Source organism: Elephas maximus, chromosome 20, assembly GCF_024166365.1.
Source record: "Elephas maximus indicus isolate mEleMax1 chromosome 20, mEleMax1 primary haplotype, whole genome shotgun sequence".
Classification (NCBI taxonomy): domain Eukaryota; kingdom Metazoa; phylum Chordata; class Mammalia; order Proboscidea; family Elephantidae; genus Elephas; species Elephas maximus.
In genome coordinates this window covers 1,616,803-1,637,618 of record NC_064838.1, presented here as the reverse complement: position 1 = coordinate 1,637,618, position 20,816 = coordinate 1,616,803, and the positions used below count along the sequence as shown (strand labels likewise).

Genomic DNA, 20,816 nt, shown 5'->3' with positions numbered 1-20,816 from the left:
AACAGGGTTAAGCTCAATGGTGTGCCTGTCCTGTGGAAGGCAGAACGCGTTAGCACAGGGCACCTGGCACCCAGAGAAGGGTGGCTTGCTGACCTCCAACCTTCTATCATCAAACGGCTCAGCAGGGGAGTCAGCCATATGGGCTGACTGTGGAACAGCCCTGGACAGGCTGCTAGAAGGTTTTAATGCAATTTCCTGCAGATTTCCCTTTTCAAACACAAATTAGGAATATTTACAAGCAAACAGGCTTTTCTTAGGGCTGATGCACTTTTTGCATTTAGGAGAAAAAAATGCAGTTTTCTCTGTCAAGGAATGCAGATTAGAAGGCTATAAAGTGTGTGTGCACAAAATGGCAATGGTGCAAGTCCAGATATCCCCAGCACAGGGTGTGAGAGGAAGAGCCTGCCATGGGGTCCTGGCAAAGGGGCACACATGGAGAGGAGACTGGATGTAGGGAACAGCCCTTCCAGGGCCCTTCTGTGTCCCTCGAGAACAGCTCTGGGCATCTTCTCTGGCTCCTTGTAAGCCCAAGCAGAGGTTCAGCCATTCAGCCACCTCTCCTGGAAGCTGTCAGAGGAGTCAGGAAATCCCTCAATGGGCTTTGGCAGTGGGAGGCATTACAATTTCTCTGAAATCGTATACAATTTTGGAGCATATACAAATTGTGTGTGTGTGTGTGTGTGCGTGCATCCACGTGTGTGTTTCTGGGGAGAGGTCACATAGCTTTCACTATAGTCTGTGATTCCTCAAGCTTTACCTCACCTTAAATCTTATTTTGGTCAGAGAATCCTCTGCCAATCATGTCTAGTTTACCAGGTATTATGGATTGAATTGTGTCCCCCCCCCCACAAAAAAAAAAAGACATGCTGAAATCTTAACCCCTGTACCTGTGAAATGGACCCCAGTAGGGCAGTGGTTAAGTGTTCGGTTGCTAACCAAAAGGTTGGCAGCTCGAATCCAGCTGCCACTTCTTGGAAACCCTATGGAACAGTTCTACTCTGTCTTACAGGGTTGCTATGGATCAACAGCAATGGGTTTGGTTTTTGGTTTCTGTAAATGCGATCTTGCAGGGCCTTTAAAGATGTTATCAGTTAACATGAGGTCATATGGGTGGGTACTAAGACACCCTATAGTGTCTTAATAAAAGGGAACACAGACACGGAGAGTTGAGTCACACAAGGGAAAGACAGTCATATGAAGTCAGATCTGAAAGCCAAGTAATGCCCAGAAACACCCAGGGCTACCGGAAGCTAGAGGAGACGAGGAGGAGCCTCCCCCTAGAGCAGATGGAGAGATCATAATCGCGCAGATGCCCTGAATTCGAACTTCTAACCTCCAGAACTGAGACAATAAATTCCTGTTCTTTGAAGCCATCCACTTTGTGGTATTTTGTTATGGCAACACTGGGTAACTAAAACACCAGATTTCCCAGTCACTTGCTGGCATATCGTGTCAACATTTTTTTTTCCTAGCCAAAAGCCTGTAAGTATTTAATGATCATGAAGAAGGCAGGTCCCTGCTCCACCTATGATACATACAAAACCACAGATTGGCAGGTATGAAAACTTCCTATTAATTTGACAATCACAGGGAGTTCTTTTCCTCACTCTTTTTCTTTTTGGGAAAATCTACTCTAACAGTTTCTTCAAAATGTGAGCAAAGGTCTCCCTGCATCAATTATCTGCAGACTCCTAGGTCAAACCTGGCCTTCTGACATGCAACCTCTGGGAGCAGGGCTTGGAAATGTGCATTTTCATAAGCTTCCCAGTGGTTTAGATGCAAGGCCAAGCTGGGCAATCACTGCCTACAATTTCCTGCCCGTTTATTTGGCCTAAGACCGCATTTAATACCCAGCACCCTCTTAGCAACCACTTAACCACCTGGACTGGAAGTCCGGTAATAGCTATTTCAAGTAGCAGCATCCCCTTCAGTGACGGGAAAGGATTGGGTGGGATTTTTAGAAAGAAAATAGAGCTGTCTCCTCACACATCGATCATGCATCTCTCTCATGCCCACTTCCCTTCACTCTAACTACTGTCAGCCACCCCATACGCCCCTGTCCTAGGCAATATGCACATCATACAAGTAAATCCACATAAATCTGTGGGAGTAGAATCATGATCATAGATTCATAGACTTTTAAGGGACTTTTGGGATCAACCTATTCTGAACTATAGAATCCTTTCTCCAAACAAAATCTTACCCAGAAGCCCAATAAGTAGCAGAGATAAAAATGGCACAGACGTAGTTAAACCTGAGTGTGTTATGGAATATGGCATTAGGGCCCACACCCGAATTCCACTTGGGCAGCACTTTCTCAACCCCTTGAGCTCTCTGACAAGCATTTGAAAACCACATCTGACATCCCCCACACCACGTAGATAGAAATATTCCCTTTTCAGAATCTGGACAGACAGCTATCTATCTTCTGCTTGGATCTCCCCAGTGACAGGGCACTCATTACTATCCAAGGCAGCCTATTCTGCCGTTGGACAATGGTTCTTCATCTGAACCAGTATTTCTATTTAGTTGAAGTGTGTTGCTGGGTAATGCTTCCTCATAGACATTTTGGAGCCATTGCAGCTATCTGGAACTCAAGGGACAGCCACTTCTTTTTACTAAAATGGTGGGCAGGTTAATGTTTAAATCATTGCTATTAAGAAATTAGAAAGCAATTCCTTACATCAGATACAGTTACGAAGCTGTCCTCATGGATAGGCCCTCCTGGTGACAAGCTTCTAAATTGTTTTTCTTCTAATATTTTGAGCTTTTTTTTTTTGTGGTAATTTTAATTGTCCTTTGTAAAAACCCTGGCTTTATTAATTTGAATAAAATGCAAAAATTTTCAAAATATCAGAAATTAGATTTTGAAAGATGTCAGAATACCACTGATCTATTAGGAATGTGTACATGTACTGTCTTCTGTTCATTTCCTTCAAATTTTGTTTTGAGATATTTCCATTCGGCTTAAAAGGTTTTAATTTCACTATCTCATCACGCATGTGAATCACAAGTGTCAGGGTGAGATTCTGTAAATGTTGTTAGATTTCTGGTAACCAACCTCTGCATAACTTTCCAGAGTCAGGAGTTAGCAGATTTGTTCATATCGAGTACGTTTAAAAGAAATCAGAATCATCAAAATCAGGCTAGATAATGTAAACTAAATTTAGAAGAAAAAAAAGATATCATTAGCTTCTACAAAATTTCCCACCTTGGCTCCTTTTCTCCCAAATTCCCTACCCAGAATGTGCTCCAAATACATCAACTTCCCTCCTCTGGTCAAGAACTGCTTCCAGGTTGGAGCTTGGTTAGGGCAAACAAACATTCAGTGGAATGTGCAGAGATCCCGGGTTTGAGAACCTATGTGAGAATCACCCAATCAGCTTCGGAGCTGTGAGAAATGCTGACTTTTGAAATAGAAAACTGCCATATGGAAAAGCACAGGAGACCGGGGAAGCCAGTCTCCAACACTCGGTGGACCGAAACATCTGGAGGCTACTATGAATGTGGGAGAAAGGCAGAAGAAGGTTCAGGGTGAACTAAAGCAGAGCAGATAAGCTTTTTGTGGCAAGATTTTAATCAGTGAATGAAATAAATGGTCTAGGGTTTGATCATTTTCTGCCCCCAGGAATGACTGAGCTTCTGCAGTGAAGTCAGGCTCCTGTTTGCTGAGGGACCAGAGAGAAATGGAACTGGTGTGTGAAGAAAATGGAGAAGCTGGTGCTTTGCCCCAGCCCTCTGTCCCTTGTCTGGAGTCACTGTCCCCACAGCGACCCGTAGTAAGCCACTCAGCCACTATAATCACATACCCATGGCTCTAGGCAGAGCCTCTCTGCCATGTGCCAGAGCACGAGCAGGCCAAGGGGGCACAGGGGCAAGTCCTTAAGAGTTGAAATAGTGAACTTCACAAGTAGTCTTAGCGGTAGTTCAAATTTTCACGAATTGTGTAACTCTAGTTCCTAGATAGAGCATATCTATCACAAGTTTTAAATTTTCTCTTAAAAACCTAATGATAATGATAATAATAATAAATAACAATGTGCTTGTTAGGAACCAGGTTTTATGTATTATTTATTAAATGAGGAAGCAGAACGCTGAAATTGTCACATGCTGAAATTGTCACATGATTCATAAATATATATGTATATTCATATATTGTATATTCATAAATATTTGATAGTAATGCTAAACAAGAAGTCCAAGCATGACTTCTTTCCTCGGGAAAAGAAGGCCCTTGTCTCCAAGGAGCCAGAATAGGGCCTGAGCTCTCATACCAGGGTGCATGCTAAGAGTTAAGAGGCATTTTCTTGGTCAGCTTTGTTTCCTTGTGTAGTTGATTAGATAATAAGATGACCACTTATTGAGTATCTACTATGCACAAGGCATTGTTTTACAAACATGATCTGCAGTCCTGAGGCATCTCTGCACTCTGTACTATAGTTGTCCAATGCTCACGTGGCCCAGGGAGTTTAGGAAGTTGACTCACATTTACAGATCTGTTAAAACTAAGTCTGTTTGACTTCACAGCCTATGTTGGTGCTTCTGTATCAGGGCTGAAAAGACACATGGAATTTTTAGAATACAAAGTTGTGCCGCACAAAACACACTGCCAATAAGGAAAGGGGTGTGGGGTAAGCATGACTGGGAAGGGATTGTACTGGGAATCATAAATCTTATTTCTAGTTCATCATTTTATGACTGGGTAAAATCAAGAAAAACACTGTGATCTAGGCCAAGAATTTTAATTCTTCAGAAACTCGCCTTCAGCCATGTGAATCTCATTGATGTTTGTGATCATAGCACGTAAAAAGAGATGTGAAAGAGCTTTGATATGAAAACATACCATCTATAAAAGTGATATTCACTCATTCATTCATTCAACAACTATTTATTGAATATAGATGATGTGCCAGGCATTACCGAGAAATTCCTGCCTTCAAGGAGCTTGTATTTGTAGGCAAGGCACAAGTACTAAACAGGTAAAGAACTAGATGAAGAGGATAATTACAGGTAGTGGTAAGTGCTATGAAGGAAATCAAACCAGGTGATAGGATAGGGAATGACTGAGACAGGGCTGGGAGGAGTTAAGCTGGATAATAAGCATGGATGTTCTCTCTCAGGAGACAGCATTTGAGCAGAGATATGAATGACAAGATGGAGCCAGCCACACAGCATGCTAAGCAGAGGGAAAAAAACGGGCTAATGCTACAAGGTAGACAGATCGGAGTGTTCAAGGAATATTGAGATGGCCGGTGTGGCTGGAAGGCAGTGACTTAGATGGAAAGTGGTAGGAGGCAAACCAGAGAGGTGGTACATGTGGGATTGTGTAGGTCTTGTAGACCATGACGTCAACTTTGGATACTATGCTAAGAGCAAGGCAAAGATTCTGGAGCTATTTCAGCAGGACAACAATACGATCTCATCTACATTTTAAGAAAATTACTATGGCCTTCATTAAGGAGGGATTATAGGGGAACAAAAGCAGACAAAGGGAGGAGGCTACTTAGGAGGCTATTGTGGAAGTCCAAGTTGTAGTGATGAAAATGGAGAGAAGCAAACAAATCCGGAGGCATTTTGAAGGTAGAGCAGACAGGTTTTGGACGTGGAGGATGAGGGAAGTTGAGGGAAAAGGGGTTATAATGTTTGCTTGTTTGTTTTGCTTCATCTGACAATGATATAATTTCTGTTTATGAGATGGTAAAAATTTTGAAACAGGTTCTGGCAGAGAAATCAAGAGTCTTGCTTGGCCCATGTTAAGTTTGAGATACCTGTACTAACCTCCAAGTATAGAAATCTAGGAGACGAGGAAGAGTTGGTAGTAAAAGAGCCTGAAAAGGAGTCCTTAGGGCAGGTAGTGTTTGAAAAAGGAGGGAGTGGCCAGCTATGTCAAATGCTGCTGTGAGGATAAGTAACACAGGTTTAGAGTGACCACAGATTTTGGCAATAGTGAGATCACTGATGACTCTGAAAATAGACATTTCAGTTGAATAGTCAAGGCAAAAGCCTAACTGAAGGGTGTAAGGAGAGAGCAGGCGTGAGAAACTGGATACAGAAAACAGGCAAATTCTTTGTTGAGTTTTGCTATGACAGGACACAGAGAAATGGTAGGAGGGTAAGAAGGAATATCTGGTGGGATATTGGTGTCAAGAGTTTTTTAAAAAAATTTTATTTTAATAAGACAGGAAATGCTAAAGTATATTTAGATGATGACAGGAATAAAACCAGTAAAGAGAATTGATGATGCAAGGGAGAGAAATAATAGCAGAGAGGAGGCCTTTAGAGACAAGAAAGGATAGATCCAAAGTATGGTAGGAAGTGACTTTTTTCACTGTAAGAGAAAAGGAGGCAAAAAAGTATAAACACATGTAATTTGGTTGGTAGATTAGGTGGAGGGAAGATGTAGGAATCACCTGCTCAGTGAAACATGAGTCAAGATCATGGGCTGAGACCACATGGGTGGCTGCGTAGGTGTGTGTAAGCAAGGGTGGTTGCCAGAATGAGGAAAGAAGAGAAATATAAAATAGATGTTTTAGAGCATGGAAGAGTGAACATCCTTGGGAAAATTTGTCTGGCAGTGTTGAGTTTCCTTTGAGATTTGTGATAATGAACTTCAAGTGAGATCAATCAGCACAGCAAGGAGGTGATACAAAAATCAATAAGACGTACTTCCTGCTCTCAAGAAACCCACAATCTATCAGGGGAGGTAGATGAAAAGAAATACAATAAAGCATGGTAGTTCCTAATACATGTATTTGGTATTCAGTATTTGTTGAATGAATGAGTAAATGAGTGAAAAGAGGTAGCAATTTGAGAGTAGGTCTGAGGGGATGAGGGCGAGTATCTTAGTCACCTGGTGCTGCTGTAACAGAAATACCACAAGTGAACGGCTTTAACAGACATTTATTCTCTCACAGTTTAGCCCGAATTCAGGGTATCAGCTCCGGTGGAAGTTTTTCTCTCTGTGTTAGCTCTGGGGAAGGTCCTTGTCATCAATCTTGTCCTGGTCTAGGAGATTCTCAGCACAGGGAACCTGGGTCCAAAGGATGCACATGCCTTTGGGTCTTCTTGCTTGGTGGTATTGAGGTTGTTCTCCTCTGCTCGATTCTCTTTTATATCTCAAAAGAGCCTGACTCAAGATACAACCTAATCCTGTAAATTGAGTCCTCCTCATTAACATAACTGTCTCTAATCCTGCCTTATTAACATCATAGAGGTTAGGATTTACAACACATAGGAAAATCACATCAGATCACAAAGTGGTGGACAATCACACAATATTGGGAATCAAGGCCTAGCCAAGTTGACATGAATTTTGGGCGGACACAATTCAATCCATAACTGTGAGAGTATTGGTAGACGATTTAGTTTTAAACAGGAAGGTGGTACAGGCTGATTAAGTAAAGGAGTGTGGTCAGGGGAAGAAAACAAATTAAGAGAAAAGGAGACTCCAAGAGACATGGGTCTCAGAAAATCAAAGAGGTCTACTGAGAGCAATGATTACAGAGCTCGGTGGAGAGGTGGTTGTAAGCATAGCACAGGTTTAGAGGGACAACAGTTTTGGGTGATGGCAAGTTCTAAGATGTGTCCATAAGTAGATTTGATGTGAATTTAGGAGATCAAGGATGGTTTTTCCACATAAATACAGAAGTCAAGCTGACAGTATGATTTCGTCTTGAGAGGAAGCACTGAACCGTATTCCTCAATGGACCTCCAGCTTTTGGTGGAATTAAGCTCGAAGACAGCAGGGACTTTGCCTATTTTGTTTACTGCCCTTGTCCCAGTTCTTAAAACAGTGTCTGGCTCATAGCAGTCGCTCAGTAAATATCTTTCAAATAAAAGAATGAAAAGTGGGCTAAGCTGACGCAGGGAAGGGGAACCTCTCACTAAACACACTTAAAAAAAAAAAACCCAGTGCCGTCGAGTCAATTCTGACTCACAGAAATACTTTATAAAATACATCTTAAAACAGTGCAAAGCCAAGACCAAAAGAAACAAAGGGGCATCTCCAGATACTAAAAAGGGAAAGAGTTATCAAAACCAGGTAGTAGTTGGGAATTGATGCTAAAGCTGCTCTTTGAAATTTGGTACCTTGACCCAAGGGTGTGGGATACAGGGTTGGGGCTTGGGGTTCTTGTGTCCACACAACAATAGTACGTACAGAGTTAGAGTTGCAGGAGGTGGGAAAACAGGAGCCAAGACCCCACGTAAAACCTACAACCTAGAAAATCTTCCCTATCTGAGAATGGAAATCAGGGAACAAACTACCCACTAGCCAGGGAAGCAGAGAGGAGGCTTATTGTTTCTCTGGGACTTTTGGTAGAAAGGAAAACAAAAACTCGCCAGAGAAAGGCTGAAACCCAGACCTGGGCCATGTGCCAGATTTTGGTCCAAATTTTTACCTGGATAGGACAGAAACTTCAAGGTGAGAAATTAGCATAAAAATGGATCCAGGAGTACTGAGACTGTAGGGGCCCAGAAGAAGTAAATGTAAAACTTCTGATTTGGAAACTCTTCTAATCCAGGGCACAAGGCATAGAAATCCATGCCTCTGGTGTGATCAACCCATCCAAGATAAGCTCACAATAAACAAACCATAAACCACACAAGAAAAACAAACTCTATGAGGCAGAGCCAGCAGATGTAACAAATACCCAGCAAAAACCCAGTGATGTAACAAACAGGATTTTTAAAAACCCAAGAGCGGGAAATAGTAATACAATGTGAGTAAGACTATAAGATTTAAAAATGGTTAAAACAATAAAAGAAGGTATAGAAACCAAAATAAAAGTACAAGACAGTAAGGAAAAAAGGTAGATTTGAGAGCGCACTAAACACAACTTTTTTCTAGAAGTGAAAAATATAGTAATTCATAGGAAAACATACAACATTTGGGTTTTATAGATTAGACACAGATTACATAATTTGGAAGATAAATTGAGGAATTAAGACATAAAGTAGCATTGAAGGATATGATACTTAGGCAAAAATATGGAAGAGTATTTTTGAGACACAGAGGGTGGAATAAGAAGGTTCCACATCTGTGTAATAAGAATACCATAGAAGAATAATAACAATAATAGTAATAAAAGTGATATCTATTGATTGCTTAGCATGTCCAAGGAGTCTGGCGGCACAGTGGTTAAAAAATTAGGCTACTAACCAAGAGGTTGGCAGTGTGAATCCACCAGCCACTCCTTGGAAACCCTATGGGGCAGTTCTATTCTGTCCCATAGGGTACGATAAGGTGGAATTAACTTGATGGCAACAGTTTTGGTTTTTGTTTGGTTTACTATGTCCAGGCATTTTGTGTCTGTTATCTCATTAAATCTTCACAATAACCCAATGAAGTGGATACTGTGATTACCCTTATTTTCTAACAGAAGGAACTGGGTCACATGGCAGTTGGGATAGAGGAATTGGGACAGAGACAATATCCAAAGAAATAATGGATGATAACTTTGTAGAATTGAAGAAAAGAATTTACATGGAAGGAACATACCAAGTACTGAGTAGGATTAAAAAAAATTCTTTGAGAAATGGGATAAGTGTTTTCGAGATTAGAGGTTGCCAGAGATGAGAGCAGGCAAAGGGGCTGCAGAACCTGAGTCACGAGCTGTTAGCTGAGAGCCGAGTTGGGCCATGACAATGCAGAGCAACTAGAATAATGAAGTCACAACTTCCTGCCCTCAGGTTCTCCCAGTGGGGGAAATGAGAAGTTTCTTCCCAAACAGGCTGCAGTGGAGGCACTGTCCTTCAGGCGCAGGTGTTATTATCAATCATATCTGGTCATCTTAAGAAATGAAGTTCAGCAAGGTACATATGAAAACCATACTTGAGCTGCCAGTCAGCTGGCTGGATCCCATCGCCATCTGCTCTCCTTTTCCTGAAATAGTGTGTTGAAATAGGAGTCGACGCTTCAGTTTATAGTTTTACTAAGCTAAAGGTTGGCAGTTCAAACCCACCCAGTGGTGCCACAGAAAAAAGGCCTGGTGATCTTCTTCCACAAAGCTTACAACCTAGGAAACCCTATGGAGCAGTTCAGTTCTCTCTGTAAAGCATGGTGTTGCCATGAGTCAGAAGGGACTCAATAACAAGGAGTTTGGGTTTCAGTTATTTATTTATTTATTTTTGGTATGCTTCAATTACAAAGACAGCAGCTGAGTGCCTGGTGACATGCGAGGAACACCTCAAACCAATTCACAACAGTCTGGAGTCCTGCACACTCACCCGCCACCTGTCCTTCCTCTCTGCCCCTTATTTAGAGCATGCTTCACACCCACAGATGACACTTCCTGTTTCACCACAGCCAGCTTCAACACGGCCTGCACGTTGTGCACTCACAGACGGAAGTCACGGAGACGGGGCTTTCTCTGACTGGTGACAGGAATGGCCTAACCTGAGCCAACCTGGACTTGCTCTCCAATTACTGGCTTATACAGGACATCCTTGTCATTCCTGCAAGACTGACTGCACCAAAACGTCCTCCCATCTGATGAGGCTGAGAAGGTAGATGAAAGCAAGGGGGATTTCACAGCCTCTGCCACAGCCAAGAGCCAGGCAGTGGAATCAAACCTCTCACTGGAAACCATCTTGGCCCCTTCCACCATTGGCCACTGCATCTTCTGTGGGACACAGACAGTTTTTTTGAACCCCACAGACTCTTGGCTTCTTCCTCACCCTTCATGGGCTGCTAAAGATACCACATGATTAAAAAAAAAAAAAAAAACCCACTGCTGTCAAGTCGATTCCGACTCATAGCGACCCTATAGGACGGAGTAGAACTGCCCCATAGAGTTTCCAAGGAGTGCCTGGCGGATTCAAACTGCTGAGCTTTTGGTTAGCAGCCGTACCACTCAACCACTATGCCACCAGAGTTTCCTACCACATGATAGAGGAGAAAAAAATACCAGGATTCTGTTAGCTGTCAAATGCTTCATTAATCCCGCCTGAGCCGGAAAGGCAGAGAAAACACCAGAACAATAGTCTCTGTCAGGGCCCTTAACGCATTTTTTGAAAAGTTTCTATCAGTCATTTGTTTTATTCCTCTCCTGCACTCTGCCCATCAGTTAACTGAAAAACGCATATTTTCAAGGTACGGTGCACTTTCCCTATAAAGCTGTTCTTAGGCCTGCACTACTCTGTAAGCACGAGAGCCTTTGTTTGGGAACAGCAACCAATTAAACAAGTGCTTATTTCAAGAGCCCGAGACTCATGCCTGGTGAATAGGAAATTTCCCCAAAGAAAGCCGCCTAATCTTTAAGTGGTTCTGCAAAGAACGTCTCCACGGAGTGGCAGGGAACACTCATAAAGAAGCTGCTCCTTAATAGTTAATTATCTTTAGTGGCGAGTGCTGTGAAATCTACCATCTCAAACGCGATAGCACAGATTGGTTTCGGTCCACGCTGACCTACGAGTGGCAACACACCACTCATAGGAGGGATCACGTCAGTTGTTCTGTGTACAATTCATTAAATGATCACGAGATGGAAAAGCAGTCATCAGTTAGTCAAGGCCCCGAGGAGAGGCGTATCATCAGCTTTAATTGCTGATGGAGGGTTTGGTCAAGTATCCCTTTCTGACACCAATATAACAATGTTTAGACGTGATCGGTGTCTGATAGAGCTTAAATTATATCATGAAGGCATTTATTCTTTTACATTGTCTTTACCCAAATATATTTCTGTAAATAAATGAAAAAAAAGAATGCCCCACTGAATTCCAGGGGGGAAGAATAATCTCTCTTGGCTTACTCATTCTTAGCAAGTAAGAAATGTCTCAAGAAAGCAGTACATATTTTCTGAAGTCTTCTCTGTTTTTCTTACCAATGACTTCTTTTTTGGGGGGGAGATACCAAATTATGATTTTAAAGGCAACCTTAAACTGTGTCAAATCAGCCAAGTGCAGTTGATCAGCTTTTCCGACCAATGTGATGCCTGCTTTTCACCAATCAATTGGTCTTCCCGTGTGTGAATATAATGTTAATTGAATTAACCTGTATGTCCAGATTGCCCACCTGGGCCTTTGATCACTAGACTTTCACGCAAAGACAAGACAAATGCTGTCGATCATATTTTAGATGACATAATCTCCTTGTGTTACTTACCGACCCAATTCCAGCTCGAAGAATTTTCACTCTAGAGGTTGCTTCAAGTTTGTCCTTGTTGTCAACTGTCAGGAAAAAATAAGAAGTACAGGAGTCAGCTTGGAAAGGCAATAGTTCTCAAGACACATCTAAGCATTTCCCTCTATTGAAGAATTCAATAAAATCACTGTTTATCTCGCCTAAGTTTTTTTTTTTTTTTTTAATTTAACAATAATGTTGCAGTGCAACAAGCGTGCAGTTAGTCAAAACCTGAGTTTGAGGCCCAAATTTTCCACGTTGGAGCTGATCGACCTTGGGCAGGTCACTACAGCATACTTTGAACTTCATCTATAAAATAAGGTAATAATAAGAAATCATAGAATTGTTATGAAGATTCAATGAGAAATTATATGTAGACATGCTTTGCAAACTGAAAAGCCTTATTTCAAGATGATATAATGGTAATTAATTCTATAATTATTTGGCACTATGTTTCACTAACCAGCAACATGTGTTAGTAAAATGAAGCACTGGAAGGGAAAGCTGAAGGTATGTACTCATTTCATTAATGCCGTGAGCCGTTTTACTCCCTCTTATTCATGCCCCTGCAAGAAACAGTCTAGAGGTCAGCTCCAAAGCCAGCCTCATCCTTGTGTGCTCCCGACTTCGAATGAGGCGGATTGCCAGAAGGTGAATCGCACTCAGTATCTTACCCCCCAAAAAGCTTTGGAAACAATTAGCAGATGTAAATGAAAACTCAGGAAGCCTTGTGCGGCCACTGCAAGCCCACCTGCCCTGTACTTCATCCCAGGAAATGGTGTCACAATGCAATTGACCTGGCTTACGGTTCTGTAGAAATATTCTTTTGGATAAAGGCCCTGTCACTTCAGAAATGAAAAACCAGAAAAAATAGGATTTTATTGCAAACCCCATGAAGGAAAAATGCATTGCGATTCTGATTAATGCAGAATGAGAGAGCAAGAAAATAGCAATTACTTTCACCTCTTATTGTAGTAAAACACCTACCTTAATCGTGGGTAATGAAATTATATCTTTTAGAGTGATACAAATGAGATCCTGTTAGAGCCTGCCTTCCCCACCTTTAGGGCCTTTTCATTGTCTTATAGGAAGTGTTTCCTTTTGAACAAATGAACATTATTTTTTACATACAGGTAATTATCCACTGCATTGAAAGAACGAGGCAGATAGGAAACAGAGTTAAAGCGAAAGTACTTTCACGTACTTTAAGGTGTGTGGGGAGAGGGGTGATCGCACCATTGCAAACCTTGAATGGCAAAGGAATTTTTTTTTAAAGATAGAGTATAAAGCAATCAATTTTAATGTTCTCCTTCTAACAAATGGAGCATTTTACTGAATGATAAGGTACTTTTTGGGGGATAATAGTTAGTGAACCCTTCCAAATTGGCTTAGGAACACAAAGCACAAAAACAGAATTAAAATAAAAATACTGCATTTATTGCTACAGAGACACAACAGATTTCAGGCTCAGGAATGAAACAAAATCAACCTGACCATAATAATGTAGATTCTAATTCTAAATATTCTAATTTAGGGGTCGACAAATTTTTCTGTAAAGGGCCAGACAGTAAATACTTCAGGCTTTGCAGGCCAAACAGTCTCTGTCACAGCTACACCAGTCTGCCCTTGTAGTGCAAAAGCACCCATAAATAATACTTGAATGGCTGTGGTTGTGTGCTAATAAAACTTTATTTACAGAATCATATGGTAGACTAGATTCGACCTGCAGACTGCAGTTTGTTGACCCCTGCTCTAACCCATCGGCCTCAGTGTGACTCAAGGAGCTCAGGAGAAGTCCGACTAATTGTGTCCATCCTTTGCCCAATCATCTTCCATGGTTCCCTCTGATTGCACAATGAAATTCAGACTCTTCATCAGAGCTTCAAAACCGTTTAACCTGTGACTCCAGCAAACATGTATAGCCTTGCCCCTGCCAAACCAGTTGCTGTTGAGTTGATCCTGACTCATGGAGACCCCACATGTATCAGAGTAGGAATGTATTCCATAGGGTTTTCAGTGGCTGAGTTTGCAAAAGAAGATTGCCAGGCCTTTCTTCTGAGGCACCTCTGGGTGGATTTAAACTGCCAACCTTTTGGTTCTTCCATGTGTCTATCAGTTTCTTGTACTGTGGGGGCTTGTGTGTTGCTTTGATACTGGAAGATATGCCACTGGTATTCAAATAACAGCAGGGTCACCCATGGTGGACAGATTTCAGCTGAGCTTCCAGACTAAGACAGACTAGGAAGAAGAACCCAGTGGTCTACTTCTGAAAAGATTTAGCCATTGAAAACCTTATGGATAGCAGAGGAACATTGTTTGAGATTATACCAGAAGATAAACCCCTCAGGTTGGAAGACACTCAAAAGACAACTGCGGAAGAGCTGCCTCCTCAATGTAGAGTCAACCTTAATGACATGGGTGCAGTAAAGCTTTCAGAACCATCATTTGCTAACGTGGCACAACTCAAAATCAGAAGAAACAGCTGCAAACATCCATTAATAATTGGAATGTGAAGTATACGAAGTATGAGTCTGGGAAAATTGGAAAACATCAAAAATGAAAGGGAATGCATAAAAATTGATATCCCAGGTTTTAGTGAGCAAAAATGAACTGGTACTGGCCATTTGGAATTGGACAATCATATGGTCTAGGTCTACTATGCCAGGAATGACAACATGAGGAGGATTGGCGTGGCATTCATAGTCAAAAAGAACATTTCAAGATCTATCCCGGAGTACAATGCTGTCAGTGATAGGATACTATCCATAAGTCTACAAGGAAGACCAGTTAATACCACTATTATTCAAATTTATGCACCAACCACTAATGCCAAAGATGAAGAAATTGAAGATTTCTACCAACTTCTATAGTCTGAAATTGATTAAACTTGCAATCGGATGCATTGATAATTACTGGAGATTGGGATGCAAAAGCTGGAAATGAAGAAGAAGGATTCGTAGTTAGAAAATATGGCCTTGTTGATAGAACTGATGCCAGAGATCGCATGATAGGATTTTGCAAGACCAATGACTTCTTCATTGCAAATACCTTTTTTCACCAACGTGAATGGTGACTATACACACGCACCTTGCCAGATGGAATACACAGGAATCAAATCAACTACATCTGTGGGGAAAGACTATGGAAAAACTCAGTATCTTCAGTCAGAACAAGGCCAGGGGCCGACTGAGGAACAGACCATCAATTGCTCATATGCAAACTCAAGTTGAAACTGAAGAAAATTAGAACAAGTTGATGAGAGCCGAAGTATGACCTTGAGTATATCCCACCTGAATTTAGAGACCATCTCAAGAATAAATTTGACACATTGAACACTAGTGACTGAAGGCCAGACGAGTTGTGGAATGACATCAAGGACATCATACATGAAGAAAGCGAGAGGTCAATAAAAAGGAAAGAAAGAAAAGACCAAAATAGATGTCAGAAGAGGCTCTGAAACTTGCTTTTGAACGTAGAGTAGCTAAAGGGAAAGGAAGAAATGATGACGTAAGAGAGCTGAAAAGAAGATTTCAAAGGGCAGCTTGAGAAGCCAAAGTATTATAATGACATGTGTAAAGACCTGGAGATGGAAAACCAAAAAGGAAGAACACGCTTGGCATTTCTCAAGCTGAAAGAACTAAAGAAAAAATTCAAACCTCAAGTTACAATATTGAAAGATTCTACGGGGAAAATATTAAACGACTTAGGAAGCATCAAAAGATGGAAGGAGTATACAGAGTCACTATACCAAAAAGAATTGTTTGATGTTCAGCCATTTCAGGAGGTACCATACAAGCGGGAACCAATGGTACTAAAGGAAGAAGTCCAAGCTACATTGAAGGCACTGGTGAAAAACAAGGCTCCAGAAATTGACGGAATATCAGTTGAGATGTTTCAACAAATGAATGCAGCACTGGAAGTACTCACTTGTCTATGCCAAGAGATTTGGAAGACAGCTACCTGGTCTATTGCCAAGAAAGGTGATCCTATCGAATGTGGAAATTATTGAACAATATCATCTGCAAGTAAAATTTTGCTGAAGATCATTCAAAAGAGGCTGCAGCAGTATATTGACAGGGACCTGCCAGAAATTCAGGTTGGATTCAGAAGAGGACATGGAACCAGGGATATCATTGCTGAAGTCAGTTGGATCCTGGCTGAAAGCAGAGAATACCAGAAAGATGTTTACCTGTGTTTTACTGACTATGCAAAGACATTAGATTGTGTGGATCATAATAAATTATGAATAACATTGTGAAGAATGGGAATTTCATAACACTAAACTGTGCTCATGAGGAACCTGTACATCGATCAAGAGGCAGTAGATCAAATAGAACAAGGGGATACTGCATGGTTTAAAATCAGGAAAAGTGTGTGTCAGGGTTGGATGTTTTCAGCATACCTATTCAATCTGTATGCTGAGAAAATAACCTGAGAAGCTGGACTATCTGAAGAAGAATGGGGCATCAGGCTTGGAGGAAGACTCATTAACAACATGCACTATGCAGATGACACAACCTTGCTTGCTGAAAGCAAAGAGGACTTGAAGCATTTACTGAGGAAGATCAAAGACCACAGCCTTCAGCATGGATTCCACCTCAAAATAAAGAAAACAAAAATCCTCACAACGGGGACCAGTAAGCAACATCATGATAAAGGGGAAAAGACTGAAGCTTTCAAGGATTTCGTTTTACTTGGATCTACAATCAACAGCCATGGAAACAGAAGTCAAGATATCAAAAGACTCATTGCATTGGGTAAATCTGCTGCAAAGGATTTCTTTAAAGTGTTGAAAAGCAAAGATGTCACCTTGAAGACCAAGGTGCACCTCACTCAAGCCATGGTGTTTTCAGTTGCCTCCTACGCATGTGAAAGCTGGACAATGAATAAGGAAGACCGAAGAAGAATTGATGCCTTTGAATTGTGGTGTTGGTGAAGAATGTAGAATATACCATGGACTGCCATAAGAATGAACAAATCTGTCTCAGAAGAAGTACAGCCAGAGTGCCTCTTAGAAGAAAGGGTGGTGAGACTGTCTCACATACTTTGGACATGTTGTCAGGGGAATCTAGTCCCTGGAGAAGGACATCATGCTTGGCAAAGTAGAGTGTCAGCGAAAAAGAGGAAGGCCTTCAACAAGATGGGATGACAGAGGCTGTAACCATGGGCTTAAGCATAACAATGATTGTGAGGATGGCACAGGACCGGTCAGTGTTTTGTTCTGTTGTACATAGGGTCACTATGAGTTGGAACCAACTCGATGGCACCTAACAACAACAACCTTTTGGTTAGTGGCTGAGTGCTTAACTCTTGTGCCACACAGCGACTCCTTGCCCCTGCCAAACCCCTGTAACTGAAGCTGTTTACTTTGTGCCAGACATGTGGCTTGTTAGTTTTAGACATATTCTTTCTCTTGCCAGGCATGCACCCCCACCTTCTCCACTTGGTGAAAATCTGCTCATGCTTCCAGCCCAAGTCACAGGCTACATCTGCTAGGAAGCCTTCCTAACATCCTCAGCAAAATTTGTTAAATCCTGTGTCTTATAGTCAGTGGTGCACAGATATGGTGTGGGGGCTGGTCTCTCCTACCCCCCAGAAAAATAATCCTGAATTGTAGGTTGTTGTCAGCCTCTGTTGTGTAAATACTGCCACCATGGTGGCCAGTTTCAAGATGCTCGCGTGAAGTCACTAAGTGGGGTTGTAAGAGATGGGCAATTGGACCAAACCATTACATAGTATTTCTACCTCATAGATACAATAGATGTAGATAATCTCAAGAGCATAGATAATAGTAAAATGTTTAGGAAATGATGAGTTTGAGTATTTATTACCTTTTTTTTCAATATAACTGAACTGTAAGTTTATATAATTTATTTTTTAATAATTGCCACATTTAATAAGTGGCTCACAAAATTCCTGAAAAAGTAAGAATCTGCTCTAGCAAGCAGATGCAAAGTGGCTTCAGCATACCCTGAATAGTACTGTTTATACCCAAAGTCCTAGTATGTTATATTTCCTTGATTCCAAATTGCATATTTTCCCATATTTTTATCATGTTTGAAATCAGGCATCTCAGTCTCTGCACTATGCGCAAATGTGGTTGTTATTCTTACCAGCCTATCTGAACAACTACACCTGCCAACGCTTCAGGCAACTGACATTTAAAGACCTTTGAGGGAGGAATAGGAGTCCTTGCTTCCACATGAATATCTTCTGTTGGCACCCTCCAACAAGATCAAGAAAGTACCAACGTCAGCACTTCTAGAGTGAGCGTCATCTGCTTGGATGATAGCTGCTTGGAAGATGATCCTCTAGGACAGAGTGAAGTACTCTTCTAAGAAATGCTGCATCATTCAACACTCTGGATGGCTTAGTGGATGTCACTGTGTCCAAAATGCAGACGTCATGTTGGGAAGTGAAGCTGAGAAGTTGGACTGTGAATGTAAAGGTGTTTCAGGAACTCTTTAATCCATTTATTGTGTTCCGATTTTCCTTTTCTTGTATGCACAAGAGTGATTTTTGATAAATGAGCCTAAAAGAGTTCATTCAATAAATTAAAAATAATTCTAAGTGATGAGAAAGTGTTATGTTATGGTTTAATTGACAGTGTTTTTACTTTTTTAGTGACACATAAAATAATAGCCTCTTAGAATTGATGAGATATAGGATTGCATTATGGTTAGTTCTGAAAAATTTGTGTCCAAGCCAATCGTGAGCTCCTTGAGGGAAGAATGGGGACCAAATTCCTCTTTGTTTTTCCATGGTCTATCACAACGCTTTGGTGATTAAATAAACGCCCGTGTTCTTTTTTCAATAAACAAATGCAGACTCCAACAGCCATAGCCAACATGCCTCTCTCTATACACTTAGAGAGTCTTTCAAAACTCCCTTGATCTTTTGATTTAGTTCAGGTCCATGGATGGTACAAGCGGTTTACCCTTGGCTACTAAAAATTAAGGCTGGCAATTCAAACCCACCCAGCGCACTACACAAGAAAGCCCTAATGAAAGAGAGAAAACTCCATGGAGCACTTCAAAGCTGTAATACATGGGGTCATCGTGGACTTGGCACTGACTCAACAACAGGTTTGGCTTTGGTTTTGATCTATTCAAAACTATTATGAATTGAGGCAAACAACTTAAGCCATGCAAATTAGGATTATTTGTAAACAACTAAAGGGTTTTAAATGAGTTTAAGGAACTAGTTCACCCTTCCCAGACTAATCCAAGACCAAATTGTAAGTCAAAATCCAAACAATAAAGTCAATAATAAAAACAATATATTTTTGACTGACAGCTATTCAGTATGTGCTACAAGCCAGGCGCTCAGGAAAGCACTATTCATACCTCACCTTGTTGTTGTGTGTTATCCAGGCAATTCCGACTCCATGTGACCACATATGACAGAGTAGAACTGCCCCATAGGGTTTCTTTATGGAAGCCGATTGTCAGGTCTTTTCTCCCGTGGAGCAGCTGGTGGGTTGAATTGCAGACCTTTCAGTTAGCAGCCGAGTGTTTAATAATTGTACCACCAGGACTCCTTACTTACCTCATTTTAAAACAAAACAAAACCAGTTGCCATCGAGTCTATTCTGACTCATAGCAACCCCATAAAAAACCCATAGGACAGAGTAAAACTGCCCCATAGTGTTTCCAAGGACTGGCTGTGGATTCAAACTGCTGACTTTTTGGTTAGCAGCCAAGCTTTTAACCACTGTGCCACTAGGGCTCCATTTCACAGGTACAGGGTTTAGGATTTCAGCATTTTTTTGGGGGGGGGGGAGATTCAGTCCATAACACCTAGTAAAACAGATATGATTGGCAGAGCTGACATGAGCTGCAGATTTGTGATATTTGACACAGTCCTGTCCCCTAAGAAGGGGCATCACCCACCTACACTGGGGTACTGAGGGCCAGCAGATACCACTCACTTCATCTAGCTGCCCATGACAGGGGCCTGAGAATTAGTGATGCCCCTCAATCCCTCCAGACAATGGCACTGGGCACCCAAAGACCAGCTGCACTACCCCCTTGCTATGCATTCTAGCAGGCAGGGGCATGCCTTCTACCTGGGCACCTGGGGGCTGCCGAGAGCCCCCTGCCTTACCCTCCAAATTGTCCCCCCCCACACAGCAACCAGAGACTTGTACCTGCTGTAAACCTCCCCCCCCACAGTCCTGCCTGCCCGGGACTGTAGGTGAAAGTCTCCACACCACAAGCTCAGTGATGACCAAGCAACCAGTAAGCAGCAGAGCACATACACAACACCCAACCCAATGACCAGGGAGAACACCCCCTACACCCAAGGCCAGGTGACCAGCAGGACAGATTAATCACTTCACCAAAAACTCCGCCTACATCTTCAGCACCTCTGCAAGAACAGTGAACAGACTCCTGGGCTTACACACCTAGTAGCTGCTTCAACAACCTAGAGACAAGAGATGAGAGCTTCAGTGAGGCCAGATTAATGACCAGAGTAGCACACAGGCCCAGCCTACTTAGAAAAAAAAAAAACCTGTTGCCGTCAAGTCGATTTCAACTCATAGTAACCCTGTAGGATACAGTAGAACTGCCCCCTAGGGTTTCCAAGGAGCAGCTGGTAGATTTGAACTGTCAACCTTCTGGTTACCAGGCTGAGCTCTTAATCACTGTGCCATCAGTGCTCCAGTGATATGTCCTGCCTACTTGGATATATC

The 20,816-nt window shown here is 41.8% G+C and overlaps 1 protein-coding gene across 4 annotated transcripts in view; it reads right to left on the bottom strand.

The window, feature by feature from the left end:
* Positions 1-20,816, bottom strand: part of PTPRN2 (protein tyrosine phosphatase receptor type N2) — a 1,957,978-nt gene that overhangs the window by 540,515 nt on the left and 1,396,647 nt on the right. For all 4 annotated transcript variants that reach the window (XM_049861881.1, XM_049861880.1, XM_049861883.1 and 1 more), the window contains one exon: positions 12,104-12,168. In XM_049861881.1, the coding sequence (XP_049717838.1) occupies positions 12,104-12,168 (65 nt within the window). The remainder of the gene's footprint in view (positions 1-12,103; positions 12,169-20,816) is intronic.